The sequence below is a fragment of the Macrosteles quadrilineatus genome, unplaced genomic scaffold, assembly GCF_028750875.1.
Source record: "Macrosteles quadrilineatus isolate MER2022 unplaced genomic scaffold, UCM_ALF_1.0 Scaffold_2__2_contigs__length_208266976, whole genome shotgun sequence".
Lineage (NCBI taxonomy): Eukaryota > Metazoa > Arthropoda > Insecta > Hemiptera > Cicadellidae > Macrosteles > Macrosteles quadrilineatus.
The window spans coordinates 201,327,387-201,352,801 of NW_026542595.1; the positions used below are offsets into that span (position 1 = coordinate 201,327,387).

Sequence of the window (25,415 nt, forward strand, 5' to 3'; positions counted from 1 at the left end):
TCAATGCATGCCTTTGTAAACTTATTTTCGTATGAATTTCCAACCAACCTTTTAGTTATGTGCAACTAGAAATTAAATTATATCCCAAACAACTTTTATTATTTTATGATTTTAAAGTGTGGATTTTTTAGTAATTTTCTAAATTACAATAATTATATGGATTGTTACCAAAAAGATCGTTTGGTGTAAATAATTTGCAAATTAAAATAGTAAAGTTTTTTTCTGGCACGCAGTTCTTTTTAGCAATACAGAATATCGCGTAGCCTTGTAATAATAATTGATACGTGCTTGAAGAAGTCTTGTTAAAGGAAAATATTCTTTAGAAGTTACGCTCAGTTACAAAAACATTGTAAACTTTTAGGTTGCAAAATAATTAGTAAATAAATCATATAAAGATTTTTTGAATCATTAACCAAATATTTAATAAATATAATAATATAAATAAACTAAGATATGACTGAGCAAATCCATTATACATCCACCCAACATATTAAGTATTTATGTCTGTACAAAACTTACACTACATTATCTCGCTGAAATATTGTAACAAGGATAAAAATGGACAATTTCCTCATGTAAAATTATGTCAGGACATCCAATCCCCAAAAAGAGTAAGGAAATGAGAAGTTAGTTTAAAAAGTCAATTCGAATGCATCCTACTGGCTCACTCCTCTCAAACGCCAACAAAATGACGCCATCCATGTTATATTTAGAAACAAAGCCTTATAAGATTAGCCTATACTTAATAATCTTCTTGCTGAAAAAACAGCTTGAATTGGTAGTTTCTTTATAGAAAAAGAGATTTGCAATTTAAATTAAATTCTTCTTGTCAAAATAGTTTAAAAGTGGCTATATGAGCATATTTAATTTGTATTTTACATAAATTTCTTTGATGTTAGCGAGCTAGAACTCTTTTATTTAGTTGTAAAAAATTCGACCTTATCAAACCCCTATACATTTTCTTTTTGTAGAATTAAACATAAAATGTAATAACCTTTCAAATGTCAATAGAAATTATTATTAAGACGTGTTCAGGAAAACGTTGCATTTCAAAATCAGAACTGGAAACTGAAAACGTTAGTAATAAGTAAAATCAACTTACGAAATGAAAAATTGTTTATACATGCATTTGAATTAGTGAATAGGCACAAAACTAGTTTTATATTGATGGCAGAACCTAGAAGTAACAGAAACATTCAGTGGTGTAACTCTAACCCCATGTATTCCTACCACGTAACAGCCGTTTACTCCGTAAAAGATATGCAGTCGGAAATTACGTAGTTGCAATGACAAATAGCCCCATTACAACACATAATTGAATGAAAGATGAATATTAGAGTAGAAAAATGTTGAGCTACATCTACGTATATAATATGGACATTTTTGATAATATGACGTTTTAAAATGGCCTAAAATTCGGTGAATTTCAACCATGTAGGCCTATAACTAATAAGTAAATAAAGTATTAAGTATGTTGGATTGACTCAGTTGGTGAAGGTGTTAGTTCAGTAAGCGAATGAACGAAATTATACTAACGCATATACAAGATATACTGTATACTTTATATCAATACAGATTAACAATTTCTGTAGAGAATATATTCAAAGGAAAACTCTTACTGACTAATTTAAGTTGAAGGTATTTGTTATGAAATCCGCAAGAGTATACAGCATAAATCCTGTAAACTCAGTATATAGGAGCAGACGATATGGCTTGTTATGTAATATAATATACAAAGTTATAGCAGGATGTACAGATTCAGATTTCACATGAGCTATCCGTCGTCATTAAAGAACTTTATTTCATTGTGATCTCATGGAGATTAAATGGGTGAGTGAGGAGTCAGTAATATTACTCATTGGCCCATTTATCAATTTCAGAGAATAAATTAAATGATATTTTTGTAACAAAGAAACATCCATCTTTAGAATATATTGCTAGTCAGTGCTTTATTAAATAGAAATTCCCTCAAGTGTTATTAGTTTCAAAACTCATCTAAAAAGAAAAATTTTCAGTTTTATAATACGAAAGATACTTGGTAAAACATAACTTTCCTGCGAAATATTTTATTTGATCCAGAAATTATTCGATTACAATATTTAAAATGTATACAAAACAGATCTTTGAAAATTTAAACACGAGAGTGAGTAAGAATTCTCGTGAAACGTAAACACAATATGTGACAATAAAACAGTGTTGGTCGGTGTGCTAGGTGCGTTGTTTGTTTACGATGTTGCTAAAGAGCGAAATGGTTTGTTACCAAGAAAACTTGGGGTGTGAAATACATTGTCAACATGATAGCTCTAACGTTTATCATATTTGAGTGGACGACCACATAGTAAACTTAAAAACCTAACTCCATACATTATTTTTTTACAATGAACAAAAAGGTTTAATAAGACTTTTTTATAATGAAAGAACAATTTAAATAAATACATTTTAAAAGTTAAATAACTTAAACATATTCATTATTTTACTGTATTAGAAACAAAAGAATATTGGCATGCTAAAATAGTTATGGATCAACATACTTTTATAATAGATACACAAACCCTACAGTGTACGAAACATAATTAATTATGACTCAAAACTAAAACAATTTCAACTTCAATAACAAATTTTAAACCAAGCAAATAAGTTGGTTTCAGCCACAAATTCATTTTTGCTACTGTAATTAAACATGGCCAAAGCTAAGTGGATGGTTTTAAAAAACGTTGAAGAGATCTTTGTAATTAAGTTTACTAATGAGTGACTGTGGTCTCTCCCCTACCTCTCCTTCCATTACAATAAATCAACATAGAATCCGCCTGTATAATGTAAATACTTCATAAAGCGATTTAGATAACAGCTATGATTTTTTAAATGAATAAAACCAGTTGGAAAAAGTTAACGTTATAGATTATTGGTTTACAAACAAAATAAAATACAGGTTTTTCATATTTAATGCAATAATTGACAGTCCTGTTCAGTGCAATTACTCGACAGGATACTCGGTAGGAATAAACGCTATTGATCATAAATTCACCAAATATGTTCCAAAAACGTTTAATACTATAAATTTAGGCCTATATTCATACCTTTATTCCATACAATATTTTTGATAGAACACTCTATATTTATACAGACTCCCGCTGCAGCAAACCTGCAGACTAAGCGACTTTCAATTCGTCTGATTGGATTTGTACTTAAATATTTCTGTGAAAATGAAATATATATTTCCCGTTTAAATAACAATAGGAATAGACTTAAAGAGCACTTATGTTTGCTGTACCGGGAAGGTGAGAGGGGTTTTCGAGAGGGGTTTTCGACCAAATATTAATAGTATAGAGGATAAAATAAGTAAATTTAGCAAATTTGATCAACGTGTATCCATAAACAAGCAAACTACAACAGTTTTTATATACGGGTTTTTGGGGAATTTCCCCAGTAACCATTAATTGTACAACAACGCTTTAATATAGCCCACAAAATTTTTTATTTTTTGTGTTTATAAATATAAAATTTTAACGAATAAATTGTTTGGCGTCTGGGAACATCAAAGCTAAAAAGTAAATCGACCCGCGTCTATGTCTTACAGTGCCACCTACGGCGATAGTTACCTCCCTATTGGGAAATTGGCTAAAATAGTGAAGACTCACAGTATCTGAAAGATATAGCAAAAGGAATCACAGTTTGATAAGGTTTTTTCTCTATGTGCCATTTACATATAATATAATTTTGTAATTTTTTCTTTAGGTTAAGGATTGTATAATTATTATGTAAATACCAAGAATTGTATTATGCAGTTGGGAAATACAATCATTTCATTTCATTTCATTTCAGAACTTAGTACACTTTCCCCGAGTTTTCCTATAACACTACATCTTTTCTCATTGTCATCTTCCTGGCGTTTCTGGCAATGGATAGCTTTCCACTAGAGGTAATTAACATTTTACCATAATCTTCCTTAATTTAAATACTATAAATTCAATTTAATCCACTTAAAGAAGTTATCCTCAAAGTCATAGTTTTCCTTCTACTGTAGCATTGGTCTTTAATGTATAAAGGATGCAAAGGTCATGTAAGGTAATTGTTAGTTATCCACATACAGTTATGTTTTGCATTTTAATAATTTTTAAAATATAGCCTGTTCTTTGTTTAGCGTATACCTATTTATGTTGTAAATGTGTGATTTAAGCTGTCTAGCACTGCAAATAACTTTGAGAGACAAAAGAAGGTTAAAACAACAGGAGTACAATCGGTCAGCAGAACTATGTGTCAAGTGGTCAGTAAAGTAGGAGCTGCCTCTTTGGTTGGTTTATTTGTCATCTTGACAGAAACATAAGTGTTGTTTTATCCACCATTGTGAACGTATCATACCGTATTAAACTATTGAAAATCGTGTACAAGCAAGATCATATTTTAGTTTAATATAAGACACTTAAAACATTTGATCAAGGGTCAATTCATGACATAGGATTAATTTAAAACTAGTTGCCATCTGAGAAGCTAATATTTCTCAGACAATACTGTTGCTTAGAGGCTTAGAACTATGCTACCAATATTTGATCGCCAATAAGTGTTTTATGTGGCCATCGGGGAATAGCAAGATTTTTCAACATGGTCTCAAGCACCATTGGCCCACGATCTACTGTACTAGACCTGGGGAGCAAGCTGGTTTAGTGGTAAGAGCGCAGTGCTTCGATCCCTGAGGTCCCGGGTTTAAATCCTGCCAAATCACCAATGGATTTGATCTGGTGCCGCAACCCCTACATATGGCCTGACGTAATGTGAAAAACAATCCCGGGTTAATACCAAGCGTCCTAGAACAAAGAAGAAAATGTTGTACTATACCAGCTCAATCCATAAATCTCAAGGATTGAATGCTAGCTAAGGAACCACATGGAGGCCTATGACTTCGCTAACAAAATAACGCAACATTATTATTATATGGAGAATACCTACGCAAATACAACCTCAAGGTAATTAAAATTACCTTTACTAATATTTTTCGATTCACTATTACTTATATATTGAAACTATAAAATGAAATAAGTTTTAGTTTAGTTAGGTTATATCGGTTTATCAAGTATATTGTGACTATCGTTTATATAATTCCTAATAAAAATATGTATTATTTTTTCTTTTAGTTGTTAGCGAATTTCCCTATAGGGAAGTAGCTATTACCGTAGGTGGCACGGTAAGACCTAGACCCGGGACCGATTTACTTTTTCATTTTGATGTCCCCAGAGGCCCAAAACACCATTCGTTAAAATTTTTATATATGTATATATATATATATATATATATATATATATATATATATATATATATATATATATATACGTCCGTGAACGCGATAACTTGAGTAATTTTAGTCCGATTTTGATGAAATTTGGTTTAAAGGTGTAAAGCGGGATAAACTTGAATGAGTTCGCGAACCAGCACGATCGGACCATGGGAACGGGGCTTTACGGGGGGTTTTATGGGGTAAAAATTGGTTTTTCTCACTTTTGACCCTCAAAACACAAAATTTCCCAATTTCTCTTTAGACCTTTTTAAAGAGCTTAAAAAAACAAATAATTTAGTATATAAAAGTATTTTTGTTCGATTATTAGTAACGGAGAAAATTAAAAAAATTGTAAATTTAAAATTCCCATGTTATTCTTATGGAGAATATTGTCAAATGTTGTGTAGTTTGCTTGTTTATGGATATATTTTGATCAAACTTGGCAAATTTATTTATTTTGTACAAAGCTATCAATATTTTACTCATAAACGCACTTTATTAGTTTCCTTGTAGCAGCAAACCTAGGTACTCGTTAAACCTAATGTTATTAAAATATATTTAACTGAAAATCAATTCAGACAAATGGAAATTCGCTTGGTCGGCAGGTTTGCTGCGGCGGGGGTATTTTAATATGTTCCATCGTTAAAAGGGACAGATAAAGTATGGCCATAATTGTGACTATTGATTTCAATTGATTTTGTTTTAAAGCCAAGAATTAAGTGAGTAGAAAAGTTCCAAACAGTGCGATCGCATAATTCAACCATAACCTAAACATGCGTTTCGTGGCGCACGCTCTGGGATGATAAACAATTGCAGGAGTAAAATAAGACGTAACATGCAACATTAGACACATTTCAGCATAGGAAAGATATTTATTTATAAGGCGGAGATTTCATACTACATTTTTTATACAAAACCAAAATACTTTACAACGATTTATGTTGCCTACATATCACTTAGTTTTATAATTAAATAGAGTATTAGAAAAAAACCTGGGCTGCGAATGAATATCATCCTGTTTTGGTAATATATACAATTATATTCAAGGGTTAGCGAAGGAACTAATATATTGTATACACAGTCGTACAATAATATTTAAAAATCTGTTAATACATGCATTAATATTTTTGTTATATCCTCAAGAGGAGAAAACTATACTATTTATTGCTAGGAACAAGGATTGTTAAGTTTTCCCGATCCTACAAATAAAGGACTTTCAATATCAGTTATTTGTCATCCGATAATTTTTATCTTGGTAACTTTTGATAGGGAATTAAAAATGCTAGTATTATTGACATATTTTCGTAGAATTAGCCGTTTTTAAGTTATTTAAGTTATAAATATTTAAACGGCCGCCGTTTTGAAATTTACAATCGGAGCATCTTTATATTTTTTTATATAATAGGCCGTGTGGATGTCAACATGTTTACCAAATTTCATAATCATCAAATGATAAACTTCCCAGAAAATATTTTTGTGTAAAAAACAAAATGGTGGTTATCTGGGTAAATATGCATTTCGGACATGCCTTCACATAAACTTTTTTCTTCCTTTTCGTATGAGGATTCATTTCCTTAAGTCCTGGAACGTTTTTTATGGGCAAACTGCATATTGAGGTTATACATTTACGTAATTATTAGCAAACGAACAACAATCCTAATATGGACAAAGTTCTGGATCCATTCTAAGAAGTATAAAGTTAACAAGAACTGGATCTTGAATCAAACTAATGATGTCCACTGACAGATATCTCTTCAAGACCGTGACAAGTTAATCAATGGCAGATCCAGTTTTAACTAAGACACATTACTGACTGTCTAATCCTTACTGATGTCCTTCTGACGGATTACCCTTCATTAGTACGATAAATTACTTTTGATACACTAAGTTAATAAGAAACTTTTCTTCAAATATGATTATAAACATTTCATAGAACTGATTAAAAGCGGGATATAGTTTTGTAAACTGTGAAAACAAACCAACTAAAATTAATTATATCGCAAGTATTAATTATTGTCCAACACAAATCATGCAATATAAATTCCAACTAACGATATTAGTAACATTTTATTTAGAATCGAGGGATTGTTATGTGTAAGAGCGTTTTTAGTAATCGCCGGTGATTGTAGGTACTCCAGATTGGATATGAGTCTCTAAAAGCTCATCCCATCATCCCAAGATTCTCGTCACATATGTTTTGCATTATAATAATAACCATCCATTTTGTGTATTCGCTTTTATCTCTCCCTTGATAATGAATATATAATTTTGCTGATTAATGAATTATCAGACGTGGTCTTCAAAATGTCCTTGGATTGTCAACCATTGTAATTATTGTTTTATTACCATTGGATTATTGTTTGTTGAAAAAGCTCAGTTTAACTATTGACCATTGTTTTTGCAATCTAGTTTTATAATCAACCTGTTACTAACCATTTTGCTCAAATTACCACATTTTCCTTGTTATAGATGTAAAGAATCGTTCTCCTATAACTTTTATCTCACCGAGTAAAATCTTATAATTAAACTTTTACTTCCCATCATCACATCCTTAAGGGTTGTGGCATCAACCAACGCATCAACCGTTGGCATCAACACAAACTCATACAATATGTTGATTTCACGACTCCAGGCTTAGTGTTAAGTGTTAAACGACTTTAAGTTAGAACATAGTGTGCTTACTACGCTAAAATATTTATAGTAATAATTCTAATGTATACTTTCACCACTGCTACGTAATACAGGCTGGTAACAAAAATATTTATAAGGCATTATCCAACTAATTTCCTACTAAACAGCTTTAGACAAGTTGGCATCAATTATAAGATTGTTTAATTGCTCTTTGTTAAGGTTAAATAAAGGGAAAGTTTGTTGTTTATCCACTTTCTGTGTAAACTTTACAATGTACTTCCTTCAAGGATTATAAACCTTTCAAACTTGTTGCGCCCTTTTAAAGACGATCATGCCGAGTAAAATTAAGCTCAGACGGGTTTTCGTTGATATAATACATTTAAACACATTATTAAAATTGTTTTAACCTAGCTTGGATTTGAGGGTTTTATCTAGATATGTTTCATACTTTATTTAGACATTGGGGATTCAATGTATTTTCGTGTCACACTTCTTTTGAACAAAAATATGTTTTTTTATTATGAACAGTTATAAAAAAAATTTGTATTACTTGCGGATTCTAAAAGAAACCGATAAACTGTATTTGTAAAGTCATAAATTCTTTTGGAAAAAGAAAATTTTTAATTGTAACTTCATAAAACAGAAGATGTGTTTTCATTGAATATATGAAGGATTAATGAACATATATCATACTACCATATGCATGTATTCGATCAGTTATAACATATGGAGCTGAAACCTTTATAAAAAAGACGAAGAAGAAAAAAGATTGGTTTTTAAACAGTTTTTTAAGAACGATATATGGCCCAACACAAGAAAATTGAGACTAGAGAAAAGGCATAATAGAGAGTTAAGGAATATGTATAATGATTATGATGTAGTAGCACACGTGAAAGCAAGGAGAATAAGGTGGGCAAACACGCACTACGGAGAGAACGGGGTTCAATATTAAAATACCCGCTACACAGCAAACCTGCAGACTAAGCGAATTTCGCTTTCCCTGATTGATTTACAATGAAATATCTCCTTAAAATATCACATTTTATCCATATCTAAATAGCATTAGTACGAGTACTTAAGTTGGTGCAAACCTAACAGGGAAAGTCAAATTTTCTTTGTTAATAGTTTAGTATAAAACAAATACATTTTCCAAATTTGATCAAAATATGACCATAAACAGTCAAACTACAACAGTTTAATTATTCTCCATAAGAATAACATGGGAATTTGACCATTACAATTTTCGGATTTTTCCTGTAAGCATTAGGAACATGATAACACTTCAACGAAAATGTTTTTTATATAAGGTGGGAAGGACACGCACTACGGACAGAAAGGGGTTCAATATTAAAATAATCAAGCATAGAAAAGCCAGAAGGGAAGCAACCATTAGGAAGGCCCAAAAAGAGATGGTGGAATAGTGACTCCAAGGACGTTAGATAAAAGTGTGCAGCAGTGGAGGAGGCAGAAGATAGAGAGAGATCGAGCACAGTTGTTGGTGCGGCCAAATCCCGCCTTGGGCATAAAAAGCCATGGGAGTGAGAGAGTGAGCAAGATTAACGTAATAAACATGAGTAGTTTAATCCAATTATGCGATAGTATAGGTACTTACGTAAGGTAAGAGCGCATGCATTCCGTTTAAGAAACAACAAATCCAATGACAACTTCATATACCTATTCGAAGTCAATGTTCACTAATCTGCTAAATTCGAAATTCTTAATTTCACATTCCCTTTACTTTAAGACTAAAAAACTCACATTGTGGTCTGTAAAAGTAGGTCAACGGAGGTTTGTATCAATTATAACACGTCATCACATATATCTTAACAAACCAAGTTGTTTTAATGTTACCATACCCAGTCCGTTGACTTAATAAAGATATTTTGAAGGATTCAATGAAACTCTTTGGCAGTAAATAAGGAGAATAATATGCAATTGTTATTACAGTCTTTCATCTCTCGTAGAAAAATAAATATTTACACTTTTCCTTATGAATCCACGTCGCTTACAGTTGTTTCACTTCATGGAAACTTTAATTGAAATGATCTTTCATAGATTTTGTTTTAAACGGACACCTCTTGATTTTTTTAGTGCGCTTGTAGCTTAAGCTAGAAACAATGCAAAAGCTGGAATTACACTATTGCTTAGTATTAAAAATATTTTATTTATATGAGTAGTTTTATTTAAAAAATTGTCTGCTAGTCAAACTAAATAACTTTACTTAAGTTATACCACAAATGTTAAGGTTCATCTACTGTAGTAACATATACCACATTTCTTATACTTACAGTAATATTAAAAGATACATTTTACAGCGACTGACATACTACAATTACCTAACATAGTATTTTAAACACGAACATCACACTCATCATACAATTTGTGTTTATACATAATGAACTTGGAGAATAATTAATGGGATTCAGTGCCTCGGTTGGTATTGCAAAGGTCCATAAATTCAAGACAGCCTTGGTTCGCTTTCCACTGATTCCACTAAAGATTTATCAGTACATTTCCTTCAAATAAACATCAACCCGTCAATTACTTTGTTTATTAGGTAGCACCCCTAGCCTTTGGTGACGGGCAAAATGGAAAGTTTAAAGTCTACCAAAATCTTAAATTAATATACTCACTTCAAACACTTGTATTGCATGTCCAAACATATATCCTTGCCATTTTTCTTCTAGGTCTTTATGTTATGTTACTCTGTAAAGGGTATTCAAATCAGCATCAGTTTGCCGATTTCCTTGTTCATGTGTTTACATAGTCTCGTTGACAAAGCCGATTCGACAGATTGTGTTATACAAGGGGATTAATCATGTGATTGTTAATGATTATTATCTCTATTTGACATTAAGTGATTACTGACACAAAAAAAACAATGTTTAGCAAGGATATTTTATATTTAGATAAAATTAATTGTTTTGAATAAAAAGTTAAGATTTTTGGACCTTTTGATTTTATTGGTGTTGCATTTACACATAAAAAAATTCAATACTTATTAGGAATAAATTATTTAAATAAAATACACTTTTATCCTTTGCCTTTGAGGGTCTGATTTAAATCAAACTAATCGTTAGAGACTTAGAAAAAGTGATTATAGGAAAGGTACAAGCCATGATACATATTGTTGTTAACCTACCTAACTATTGTTGAGCTGTAAACGATAGAATTTTGTTTGTTTGTATATCTATACCAAAACTATAATTGAACATTATTTCTGGATTTCTCAGCCTTTCGTATTATAAAAAAGTTATACACAAGTAAGATATTATTATCAGCCTAAGTCATCATATTCGCTCAATCTTTTGCCTTTGAGATATTGTATCTGCATTCACAAAAAGGAACAAGAATTAATCAAGCTGGAGTGTCTAGTTATATAAAAGGTCTCAACATTTCTCACAGAGTAATTGCATTCCTGCTAAGATACTTTTACTGATGTGTAATTAGTGTTAAGAGATGAAACGTACTTAGTTTATTTTAATTAAATGTTTTCTAGGTAAAACGTTATTAAATTTAATAATTTTAACAAAGAGTTATTGTTTTTATATTTTTTAATGGTCGTTTCTTAAATTTCTGCCAATAAATAGTCCCAATATGATTTCATGTTTCGAACATTAGTTCTATTTGATCACTATTGATTTGCTTAAGGGTCATTTCTGTAAATGATGTATAAACCAGTTTATTATTATTGATAAATATTTAATTGGTCTAAAATTATTGGATGCGTTTGGTTATAGAAGATAAGTAACAATTTATATGTAAATGAATTTCAAAAAAAATTATCGTAACGAAAACATTATTTATTATGAACTAAAATGAGACGGTATAAAAAACCGTTGCAATAAAGTTTTACTAAATATAAACATTAGCAATAAAAACAACTATATCTCAAGTACGTACTAGACTTAATGTCATCCCCATAATCAATTATAAAGTTCACGTAAATATTATTCAAATATGATCAGTAATTAAATAACATCAACCACTTGAACATTTGCAAATTTAAGCAGAGTAACTCATGACGGTGTTTTTCAGGCATGTATTTTATTAAAGACACACACTGCTTATATTTTAGCTTCAGTTGCACTTTTTTAAAATCGCTCAAGCTGAAACCTCCAAATTAATTAACATCTCGACTAACTAAACGAGGAAACTTTATAAATGCCCGTGTATTACTCCTTAGTAATTAGAGGTCATTATGGAAACAGCGTCGCTTAATTTAGGCTGCGTTTGGGACGGATGCAAATCCCCCAAGTAGCCGCCATTTGTATGACTTGAAAAGAAAAAAACAAACATTTTTGTTTAGGTTAAGTATGATAAATATATTTTGAATTTCATTTAATGCATTATATCATATACATAAACTGTGAGGCAAATTAAATATATTGTTATATTATTATAAACGTCAATTTAGGTAGGGGGCTATTGTGTAATGATATTAGGCGTAGGTATAAGCATTTATCCAGATCTTTTAAAATTGCTTTCAAAGATGGGGCTGGTACGGTTGATAATGCTAGTAGATTATACTTTTACTTGCGTTTTTCATTATATATAATAAAATAGAACCAAGTTATGTCAATAATGTTCCAATGTGAAAAATTTTATAGTTAGTTTTGAAATTTATTAAACATTACGATTAAACAGTCCTTTTAAGCTTTTTCAATATGGTTTGTAAAAATATTATCTTACATGAATAATTTTGTAATTTTTCATTTTGTACTATAGAACAAGGATTTTTTATTGAAATGGGTAAACAAATCGACATCATACTCAAGCATACAAGAAGTTCAAATCAAATCATGCTCTAGATTTTTCAATAGGCTCAATCATTCGTTCTTAAAGACAGCAAAATGTTATAACAGTATTATTTAATAAACTAAACCATACGGAGCCTAAACTGGTGGTAGGTTTCCTGGTCAAACCAGACAATTGTATCTTGGACTACTTGCAATATCAAAAATAATTTGATATACTGTTATGTATCTAAAAAGTAAATTCCTTGCTATTATGAAGCTGTTCGAGTAGACTTAATAAATGAAGTATAAGTTGGCTACGGCTATGATATGCTATAACGTGTGTATTTTTTTTTTATCACTGTCATAAATTTGTAAATATAACACATATTGTTGGGTCTCTCAAAAGCCGTGTTTTCCGAAGACAGAAAACAAACGTTATCATAATGTCTAATCATATTGCTAGTTATTCTGCTTGATATGATGGTATAATCTATATATAAAGCCAAAAGTACCCATAAACTTTTGAGAAAACTACAAGTCACACCCCCATAAACCATATACTTAAAATGTTCGTCATGACGAGAAACCTTGCGCAAAGCTATCCATTATTTCTTAAATTGCCCTTTAAGGTCGTAATTCCTTTCCAAAGGGAACTTTTCATGTACCTAATGTTAAAAATACCTCAGCTGTACTTATTTGTTTGTTATTCTTTCAATTTATTGCCTTATTAAAGTCAGGTGTGATTATTTGTTTCTTTTACTGTATTTTGTTTATTTCATTTTAACTTAACCAATCAATATTTTTATTAATACTTATGATGTTAAACGGGGTGAAGCCCGTGGGTAACAGCTAGTTACTGTATATAATTTTTTCATACACCACCGCAAGAAATACGTGATTGGTGCAATTAGTAATCATGATTTTTATTAATGTATTAGATGAATAAACCTAAAACTATAAAAACCTACATCAAACTTTACAGCTAGGAACTAAGAATGCAGTTTAAATTGCTTTATTGAATACATTGAAAATTGTATATTGATTTTTAAGAACGCCTCGTAAATGAAAAAGCAAGTCTAGAATCCTGTTCTGATTCACCCAATAAAATTTTATCGTTGGGTTGTTTTATTGTTCAAATGTACCCACGACTATTAAAATTCAAAATTAGGATAAGAAACAACCGTTGCATGAATATCTATTAGGCCTAGTTGATGTTTGCTTAATATATACGATTTATTGAAAATACTGTACTCATAAATCGTGAGGTGTTGGTAGAATCATTGGATTTTATTCTAAAAAACCATTTTAAACACGCAAATTTCGCAACGAATTGTTTATCAACTTATCTAACTGTAGTACATAAATGGGTCACAAATAATAGAAAGAAGTTAACAAAATATGTTTAATATAAGTTTCTTTATAATGAAACAAAGACCATTGCGCTACTAAAATAGTATATACATAGCAAAGTAAAAACAATCTGCAGCTGTAGGCCAAATACTTAGATGATATGTATAAATGCCGAGTATTTCTAACTCTAGTTTTTATTTTTATAATCTATACATTTTGGGTAGTAACCAACACTTAGAATACACTAGTAAATTATGCCAAGTTTCCTAGAGAAAACTTTGAGATAATGTTTAAGAAGGAAGAAAACACAAAACCGTTTCATCATTAATAATTTGTACAATAGGTAATATGCCAAAGCTAGTTTCGTTGATGCATTTTGTAAAAATACGTTTGAGAAATGCTTTATCTTTGTACATAAATAAATAAACACGTTAGTTTAGTAGGGATGTTTTAAATTTATCATCTACAGTATATACATTGGAATTATCTATTCGTAAATTTACAAGAATCTTACGCAATGGAAGCTACAGTCAATTTTCTAGCAACTAAGTTTAAAAGTGTTACTTTGCAATTAAAGTCAAAATTAGATAATTAACTACGGTCTGCAGCATTATACACTGGAATGCGGTTCGGTTTACAATTAATAACTGATTTTTCATAACAAAGTCAAGTGGGCTGTCTGACGACATTTCCACAGATATAGTTCACACAGATACTTACAATAACACTGTACTTAGAGCAACATTATTTTCTAAGTATACATCCAATTTTCATCTTAATAAATTTCTTTGATTATTGTTTATCTAATTTTACCATCAAAATTATTGTTTTAAAAGAACCATTAGGCCACTTAAGGGAAACCATTGACTAGATAGGAATAGAACAATACAACTAAAATTTTTTATTATTATACGCACAGATGGAAAATAATTTAGTAAGCAAAGTGTGTTAAAATGTTGATACCAAACGTTTTGAGATGGTATTTAACTCATACTCGAAAATTATTTTACGTAAATGTATAATTTCAAACTGTTAAGACAAACCTTTTTTAATGTGTCAGGGTAAGCCAGTACAACTTTATACTTAACTACATTTTAGTCCGAAAAAGATAGCGTATCTCAACAAACTCAGACATTTAAACTAGTGGAAGATGGAAGATTAGTCCAAGGAGGAGCTGGATGAGTCAGGTTATCTTGCTGAGGTCACAGCGAGTACAACAACTACTAAACAGACAACACTGCCTGAAGACGAACAGCAACTGATCGACGCTGGAAAACAACAACTCTACATCAGGTACTTTTCAAAAGGAAATACGCATCAACTGAGACTTCAACAATAATTTAGGGAAGGTTGCACAATGAAGTTATTCATTTTTAGTCTATTTTTGGTAAGTGCAATTTTATGTTATCCTAGTGATGTTTACGGATAATTTTATCACGAATAGGGAAGACAAGTTTTAAATCTGGTCTGCAATATGATCCTGTCCTCAGCTGATAAAGTCCCCCAATGTACCAAGATCAGTATACTGACCAAACATTAGATCGGTTTTTCTTTTGTTCAAAAATACAAGTTAAATTCATGTTTATTGTCTAACCGTAAATCCACTTGTGTAGTTTTCTAGCTTTGATGGGATTGTGCTAATATAACATTTGTATGGTTAAGATACTTCCTCACCTGTGAATCGTACCAGATTCTAGACCCAGAAAATGTCAAAGCTGGTTTTTCAAATATGTTATGTATTGTATCATAAATATCATGATCATGAACATTATAATTTTCATATTTTTGGTCATTATACTTTCTAAACTGGGTCTTGTCAAATAGATCCAACTCAAAGCAAGTTATTAAATAAAGCTCACTTGAGAAGATGAATGTATGGGTTGAAGATTGGGAAAACCATTTCCATCTTTTACTTAATTTAAAACTTAATCTAAAATTAGGGATTCCCACCTCCCTACACTACCTCTAGGTTTTAAGTAGTGTTACGTCTCAACTCACTACAACTATTTCAACCTCACATTGTACCCACCTCGTACTCTGTCTGCTATAGACTTGCCCGTATCCTTCATCTCCAAGGCTGGAGACTTGTGATGCTTGTCACTCTCCACACTCTCTTCGTTCGTTCTCCAGTAGACAGTGGCGATGGTGGCCAGACATTTCAGTTTGAGATCTCCTCGCTTGAAGTGGCGAGGTTCTGCACGGAACACTAGTCCCAGAGTCACCATTTCAAACCCTTTGTGAGGCTTGCGGATTGGCCCAACCACGTACGATTGGTTAGCCTGTCAAACAGTTATTTTAACTTAGTACAGGTTGGTTAGCTGATTGGTTATAGTACTGGATTAGCAATGCAACGGTTGTTGAATCGATCCTGAGAAAATTCAGTAGCTTTTTGATGGTTCAAAACTGGAGCTGTTCCCGATCATTGCGTTTTAAAAAGAAATGGCCCTGTCTAATGAAACAGCTGATCTTAGCCGGTAAAAAAGCTACACAGATCATCTCACCCCATTCTACATTCATCAATATCTTATATTTGGGTTAAAAACGTACCTTATGTGGTATCTTCATCTCAACCAATAATAATTAATAACTGATAATTGATGTTTGGTACTAGAGGCTATTTACTCTAAGCCAGTGTAAAATTGTTTTATACGTAAGGTTCAGTTTCATATAGTTAAATATTAACCTGTTCTCCGTTGATGAACCAAGTGAGCTGGGTGGCTGGTCGGGAAGGTCCTGAAGTACAGTTTACCCTAACCGTGTCTCCGAGTTGGTATCTAGGTCTGCCTCCAATGATGCGTGGTCCTTCCTTGGGTATTGCTGTAAAATAAAGGTTACAGCTTAGCTAGACATTCAACATACAGCACAGGAACGACTTTGATCAATCAATTTTATGATTTTAAATTAACATTACAACATTTAGAGCAAGTTTTTTTTTCAATCCCATTGTTGTATGTGAAGGACTTCTAGACTTCATATTACTGCATTTAGCTATTTTTCAAATGCCAATTGTATTAATATTAGGCCCTTTAATAGATTTATGGTGTCGAACAATGCACTAGTGATTTTTGATTATACTTAAATGGTTATTTGCATCAAATTCCCAGCACAGGTGTCATGAACTAAAGTTATCATAATCAAATTGAAAAGAGGAATGATTCTTCGTTTGTATCACAATCTGTAAGAGGCTATACAAGTACAAAAAATACTATCCAAAACATAAAAATGTCAGTATACGTTTAAGATGATAACGTTATACATAAGCTAAAGTAAATTTTTTTTCTTGTCTGAAATTTCAATTTATTTCTTTAACAACGCAAACGAATTTAATTACACAAGTGATGTATGCTTTAAATTGGTACAGACGTAACCGTTTGAGTTGGTTAAAAACTCCCGCCGAATCTTCCTAGAAAATATTTTTGCTATGATTTTATGCAGGCTACAATTGTTGTGGTCCTGGACAAATTCATTTCTGGCGAAAGATTGAAAACCAAATGTTTTAAAATTACTAAAAGAAGAATCATGCTGATTCTTGTGTGACTCCTACACAAAGAACTACGTTGCACTGTTCTCATAGTAAGCCTAGTTAATTGTGTTGAGCTCTCACCAACTGTCTGCATGTCGCCGTGGTCCGAGACGGTTTGGAAGGAAGGAGCTTCCGCTGACACCTCGCATCTATATCTGCCTGTACTCGCCAATGTCAACTTGATCAGGCATACTTGAGTGGCATTCGAACGATCCACCTAACCCAGAATATATATTTTAATAAGAAAACTACCTAAAATAGTGTTTTGTCAGTAAACATATATTTACATACTCAATGTTTTATTGGATTAATTAAACTGTTTCCTCGCCGTTTGGTAAAACATAGTTGGTTAACAATTTATTGAACGTAAGTGATTAATTTACTTCAAAATATATATTGTTATATGTTTTAATTAATGACGTCTTAAGTACACTAACAAGAAAACTTACAGGTAAACAGCCATGATAAAATATATTCAATCTCGAAAATATTTTTCTAATTCACAGTTGGAATTAGGTAAATATTATGCCCATATTTGTGTCAGTCCCCTTGCTTATCGTATTAAATAAAGTACATGATAACTTGGAAACACTGTTTTGAAAGTTATTTGATAAAAAAGGTAGATCAGCACTGATTTAAAATGTAAGAACAACTTTAAGGGACGTGATCCCTAAATTATATATTTATTTCTCTTTCAATCGTTTTTTACAGTAATATTTAAAGTGTTTGCAGTAAACAATGGTGGCCAATAAACTGACAATTTGTTGAGGATAACACGAGCGCAATGCAGTATGCTGGACTCTAGGGTAATCCATTGTAGTAGAAAGACAATGGTGTAAATATCACCCCCTTATCACCTGTTAACACCGCGTGCTGTTAATCAGATGGATCAGGGGTTTGTTGTCGGTGAACTATGTAAAATATTGCGCTTTGCATGGTTTTAGTTCGATAGAGGGATTTAAAATGTGAAATAATTCTAGGCAATGCGTGTGCATTTTGTTTATTCATTCAATGTATCTATTTAAATATTTTTTTTTATTTTTACTCGAATTGCATGGCTTATGAATTTTTTGAACGCCCAACCACCTCTGTGCATTATAAACATGTCTAATTTATTTCTCAGATATGTAGGTACTCACATCGACCTCAACGCCACTCAGTGGGAAGACCTGCTTGGGTGGGACATCCTTAGGCAGGAACCTGAAGAACTCGTTGCCATCCTTGTACCACTTGACAGAGTATAGGGGCTCTCCCTGAAGGTCGTAGTGACACTCTAGTATGGAGGAGTTGCCAAGAAGAGTGTGACGCTCTATACGAACTGACGTCAGCACAAGACTTCTAGTCGTGCCTGTGAAATATAAGACTTTATGATAAATAATTTTAAATATATAAAGGAATACACAGATTAACCCTGGAGGTAATAGTGGCATTAGTTAGGATGAGTTTTCAAGAAGAGGCGTTATTGTTCCTAGTATTCTGTATAAAACGCTAGCTTTCTCCTACCGGAAATCATAACGTTCAGAAACTTATTTATTCTGTCATTGTGTACATTTACCTTATTGAAGTATACTAAATATATTATATTAAGGCGTGATATTAAGTGTAGTTAGACATTTCAAGAAAACAATGTTAGTATAACAACTCATGACTTTCAGTAAAAAGAAATTCACGAAAGTAGCTAATTACATTTGCATAATATTATAAAATATTAAAATAAAAAATAAAAATAATATAAACTAGCAAACATATTTCATAAATTTATTTTACCATTACCAAAGTCGTTCTTAAATAATCAAAATTACTTGTAAAACAGCTAATGTAACATTTTACTAATACAAAATTTACATGATTTAAACAATTCCTGTATAAAATTAAAAATGAAGCGTGCTAAAGAAATACTACATTAATATTTATAGGATTGTGTGTATTCAAATTCAAGGAGTGTATTGGGCCGTTGAAAGTAAATATTTTATCAGTCGGAGGGGAAAGAAGAAGAAATAATCTCATAGCGGTGAGCCCACCAGCCGCGGGCGTGGTTAAGTTATATGAATCTCTGAGCCACCCAGGAATGTAAATCAGTTAATTAACATAACACTACCCAAATTATTACAACTAAATTCCTCGTCACTGCTTTCTTCTTTTACTTATCGGAGCTGGAAATCGATAATTTTAATAGTGATCAAAATTTTGTATTTTAAAGGGTCCATTAAACCTTATTAAAACACTTTTTAGTTGAAATTAATGATTGTTGCTCGTTAAGTTATGATAAATGCTTGCCTTTCATACTTAATCTTAGAATTAAATTGTATGTTGATGACCACGACAGCCAGGATAAGAAATTAGCTAAAATGTATACAAAATGAAATGTTTTCGACCAAAACATCTTCTAAACAAAGTGAATTAAGCTTGTACACTCCCTTGATATACATAATTTTATCTATATAACAAACTGGAAATAGTAAATGATATATTTTTTTTAGTAAAGCACTCACTAAAGATACATTTCTTAGTTCAAGGTCATAGGGAGTTACATACATTTAAAGTATTACGCTTCAATGGATCTATGGTCAGCGACTCAAATACATCTACTTAAATAATACTGCATCATAACAGCCCTGCCTGAAAATCATACAAACTTTTGCTAAGGCGCCAACATACGATTGTAAAGCTAACTGCCTTTATGTAATGCATTAAAATATGCTAATTGGAGAAGCCTTGTTTCTTAACATTCTAACAGGATAATCTTATAGCATGGTGGTATCAAAATACGCTTTTACTTACGATAGAACTCACGTTTTAAGGCAAAATTTTAAAAACAAATCCTCATTGAAATAATTACATGCATTTATATGGATACAGATTGAAACTGTAAGAGTATAAAACATGTCTTCAAATAAAGGAACTTATAACTGGTGTTGGAATAGTAAATTAACAGTTGTTATTATTTTCTTAGCCATTGTGTTAAAAATCTCTAAAAAACGCAACATTAATGCTTGACAATTAGTAATAAGAAATTAAATTGTGTGACGGCCTACCGATTAAAATAACATTTAAACCAAATATATTTTACAATCCATGGTATGCTATTTTGTGAGCATGGCTTAATAACTTTTTATCAGTATAATACGTGTTATTAGACGTATTTATTTACTCTCTATGGCCTAATGTACTAGGTATAAGATGATTTAGGGACTTTATTTTGCTAGTATAAGAAAACAAAATAAACAGATTAGATTTAAAGGTGTAAATAACAGATTTCTCAGGCTAAAACACTTTCTTGCTTTAAAAGCCACCTGTTGCCAGCTTTTAACACCAGTTGTAAGTCATGTTCTGTATTAGAGAGAAAGATAACTTACCAACTGAGAGTAAAAAATTAATAGTTTGATAAAAAAAAAACTAATCGTAGGTTCGTCAGCTCACACCTAAATAAGATTTTTAACGGTTTGAGTTGTTCTTAGCTATAAGATTTTCAAAAAAACCATCCTGATTAAATATACCGAAGAGCTTTGTTTAATTTATAGTCTTTATTTAATTTTAATAAATGAATGCCTGGATTTGCTGCAACAAGGAAAAGAGTGTTTGGTAAAACCTCTAAAGCCTGTGAATAATTAGATACCATGATAATGTTTTTTTTATGTTTATCCACGTTCAGTGGAGGTCTGGAAATCAGTTTATCCTCTTTAGGGTAACACTATAAACAAAATACTACACGAAGCATTATTTCTAAAATAGCAGTTGACTAAATATATGGAATATAGTCCTACATCTAACATACAAAAAGTTCATGTTCTATAGAAAATAGAAACTTGTCTGTAATCACAAAAATAACAAAAATATTTTTCAACCACTCTGTTTCTGATCCTAATGATAAAATATTACTAGAGTAAATATTTTATTTTTTACCTAGGCTATGCTAAAGAAACGTTTTTAAAACGTTAAAGGAGCACGTCCGGGAAGGTTAAGGAAGTTCGTTAAGGAGATCTAATTATGGAGACCCGTCATGTTTGGAAAGGAGGTTAAGATCTGTTGGTCATTACTTGAATTTACATTCATACCGAAGTGTATATTACGTGTGTTCACGTTGTATAACATTGAAGAATATTATGCGTTTTTAGTTTTGAATATTTATTTAAATAAAGTTTTTTTTATGTCCTTGTATTGATATTTATTTTGAGTGGAACGTAGCCTAGCTCCTTTAAACGATATATTCCAAAATTTCTTTACATGGTTCAAAATTTGTCTTGCAGGTTCAACGAAAACTAACCTTAAGCCAAATTTATGAAGGATTTTTAATGTAACCGTATGTGTCTTAAAACTAAAAACAATCAATTGAAGTCGTATTATATTGATCGTAAGTAACCTCTGATACTTGGTATTGTGCATTTTTAAGCTGATTTGTTAAGTCATTTATGAAGGGTGTAAAAAAACGTTTCAGAACCTTGGCATACGAATCCTCATGCTAAAAGGAAGAAAAAGGTTTACGTAAAGGTATATCCGAAAATGCATGTTTACCCAGATATTCGCCATTTTGTTTTGTATACACAAATGTGTTTATCTGTGAATTGTTTTAACCAATGGTTTTGAAACTTGGTGAGCATGTTAACGTACACAAGACCTATGATAGAAAAAAAAATAAATTTGGTTCAATAAAAAATTTTAAAATGGCGGCTGTTTAAATTTTCATTATTTAATCACTCAAAAATTGATAATTTTATCAAACAATGTCAAATACACTTTTTAGCACTTTAAATTCCCTATCAAATTATACCATGATCAAAAAGATCTGACAAAAAATAACTGAAATATAACGTTTTTGGTGTATAAAATAAAGCAAAGTTACTCGGATGCACTTATTTGACTGATCTTATAACTAATAAACGTTCTAATTTAAGTTATTTTTTGTCCGATCTTATTTAACTTGGTATCATTTTATAGGGAATGGAAAATGCTAAAAAATTATCTAGAATTTTTTTTATAAAATTATCCAATTTTAAGTTTGTTTTAAGTTATAATAATTCAAACGGCCGCCATTTTTAAAATTTCTAATCGGACCATCTTTTTTCCTATATTAGGTATTGTGTACGTAAACTCTTACCAAGTTTCATAATCATTGGTTGAAAAACTAAACATATTAATATATTTATAGAAAAAAATATTTATGTATAAAAACAAAATGACGTATTTCTAGGTAAATATGCATTTTCGGACATACCTTCACAGAATAAGAATATGAATAAGAAGATTTATTTTCCTTTTGACAAAGTACATGCCTTTGGAATACTTTTTCCTCCTTTCAGCATTAGCATTCATATGCCAAAGTCCTGAAACGTTTTTTTTACGGTCACCCTGTACATCTAAATTCAAATGTATGATTATTTAGTTTTCCTTAACCAAAACGTCTGTCCGATCTCTATTCTTGGAATAAGGTTTTTTGGTCTTGAGGGGTCTGCCATCTATGTTCTAGAGTTGCCAAATGATTTTTCATAAAATATTATTATTACTATGGTACAGGAAGGTTAAAGTGGCATTGCTACCATAATTCTGTAATCAAACGTGCTACCATTTTATAATTTGGGTTCTCAAAAATTATTTCATTACCTACCCATTAATTATTGGGGTAAACTCTATCTACTTGGAATCAAGATTGGAGTTTGTATTCATTTTCATTTTCATTTTTATTTCCACGGCAATGCCATTTACAAAACACATTCGGTTAAGATTATAATAGATTATGTAAATACAAAACATTATATTACAACAAATCAACATTTCATCAGCAATTGCATCAATAAAAGCAATCAAAAATAACAGCTATATTACTGCTATATTAGCTGTATTAGCTATAATAGCTATATTATATTATATTATTATATTATATAAATAGCTATATTAGCTGTATTACTGTCGACATCTGTGTAAGTGGCTATCCTAAAGTCAAAGTATATTATAAATGCATTAAAGAATTTCTCTAAGATTATATAACTACTCACATTCTTACAAGGTCAATAAACCAAAATATTAAGAAACAATTAAGGAATCCAGTTATAAAAAGCGTGGAATCCATAACTTTTTAACTAAACCTGTAAAATTTTGAAATGTCGATAAAAAATTGTAAAGAATTATTTTGATCGTCGCCATTCATTTAATAAGAATCATTGATATGACAGTGGTTCATATTTTTATTAGAGTTATACTATGGTCATTACATCATTATTATATTTACGGAATGACTGTAAACTTTGAAACACTTTGGAATCCATAACGTCCCTTAGTTTCTTTAGGTTGACGACAAACTGCAATAATTGCATGAAGGTTTTCTGCAGTTTATAAATCAGAGAGTGCTGATACACCCTCGTTTGAGACTCATTATAACATGAATATGGATTACAAGAACAAGAAACTCTGACACGCGAAATTCTTCCAACAACCTCGGGATATTAGTTCAGGTTTGCAAGACATTTTAGGCACGGTATTGCTGCATTCAGTACTTTTACGTTGCAGTCATTAAGCTGTTAAGTTTCATTGTATATTTACTGAACTGAAACTTGTGTCCTAGCAGAGCATTAGTTATTGCAAATTGCTTTGTTAACTTTAAAAGCAAATATTTTATATAGATACTGATTATTCTCTCGGGACAACATTTATTAGATATTAATAAGCAATCTTTGTTTGGTTTCCTACCGAAACGTATCTAGTCGTAAAACATGGCAAGTTATATCTAATAAACAAATCTTTTTTGATTTCGTTTCAAAAACTTGTACTAATGAGTTTGACAAAACGACGAAACCAATATTTAATACCGAAATACTATTCGTCCGTCAAAATGTTTTGCGGAAAAACTATGTCCAAAACTTGTCATACACAAAAAGACACAACTATTTACTATATTTTCCAACTAGTAATGTTGATGAAATAAATGGTAATTAGCGATATGCAACGTCTTAAAACCATAAATAACTAAAAAACATTAACGACTTATATCAATGACTAGATTTTCTTTACGAACAATATCGTATGAAATCACATGAGAAATTAATATAAGCCTGTACCGATTTAGCTATGTGCAACTAGAAATTAATTTTAAATTATCACATACTTATAGCAGACCAAGATTTAATTTTAAATTTTAACTTTTGTATAAAGAATATAAATAAACTATGACTTTGATTAAATATTTCTTTAACTGAATATACAGCACAACAATTAAATTGTTAAATTGTTGTCTTGACTTGCAAATTTTGTTTCATTTTGCGGATTACAGCTTAGACTCGATAAAGGCCAAATAATCAAATATTTATGTTTAATTCTAGTTTGGAGGATATTGTTTGTATAGATATCTCCTCAAAAGCTTTGAAATATAATCCTTGTTAGAGCATTAACTTTCTTTAAGTGGGATTGTTAAAGTTTGTAGTGTTAATTCATATCCAAACAATCTTACATGACATTATCGTTAGGGAGCATTCTATCCAGGATAAAAATGGGAATCTCTCCTCGTGTAAATGTATATTAGGATATGCTATTCCTAAAATGAGTTTTAGAATGAGGATTTAGTGTAAAACGGCAATTCTGATGCATCCTTACACTAGCTTCCTCCTACTGCCAACGACCTCTCGCCAGCCAACAGTATGATATTATCAATGTACAGACAAGGCCTTATGAGATTAGCCTAGTTTAAGTAATACTATTTTGTTGAACAAGAAAAAGTTTCCATAGGTGAAAATGTAACAAATAATCTAAGTCAAACTATTGTAAACATCTTTGATTTGCTTGGAGCAAATGAGTCCCGTTCTTTCGAGGTACGAACTAATTGTGATTAATACATTTCTATACTAAAAAGTTTAATGTGTTTGCCTTTTGGTAAATTTGTCTAAAAAAGTAATTTTCTTCACAACTAAACCTGTAA

The 25,415-nt window shown here is 31.0% G+C and overlaps 1 protein-coding gene across 1 annotated transcript in view; it reads right to left on the reverse strand.

The window, feature by feature from the left end:
• The window catches only part of LOC128985277 (uncharacterized), an 84,034-nt gene extending 59,077 nt beyond the window's left edge, over positions 1-24,957 (reverse strand). Inside the window, exons 1-5 of the mRNA XM_054404668.1 lie at positions 24,951-24,957; positions 18,652-18,860; positions 17,594-17,729; positions 16,673-16,806; positions 16,019-16,268 (exon numbers count right to left, since the gene is read on the reverse strand). Of these exons, the coding sequence (XP_054260643.1) occupies positions 16,019-16,268; positions 16,673-16,806; positions 17,594-17,729; positions 18,652-18,860; positions 24,951-24,957 (736 nt within the window). The remainder of the gene's footprint in view (positions 1-16,018; positions 16,269-16,672; positions 16,807-17,593; positions 17,730-18,651; positions 18,861-24,950) is intronic.
• Between the last annotated feature and the right edge of the window lie 458 nt (positions 24,958-25,415).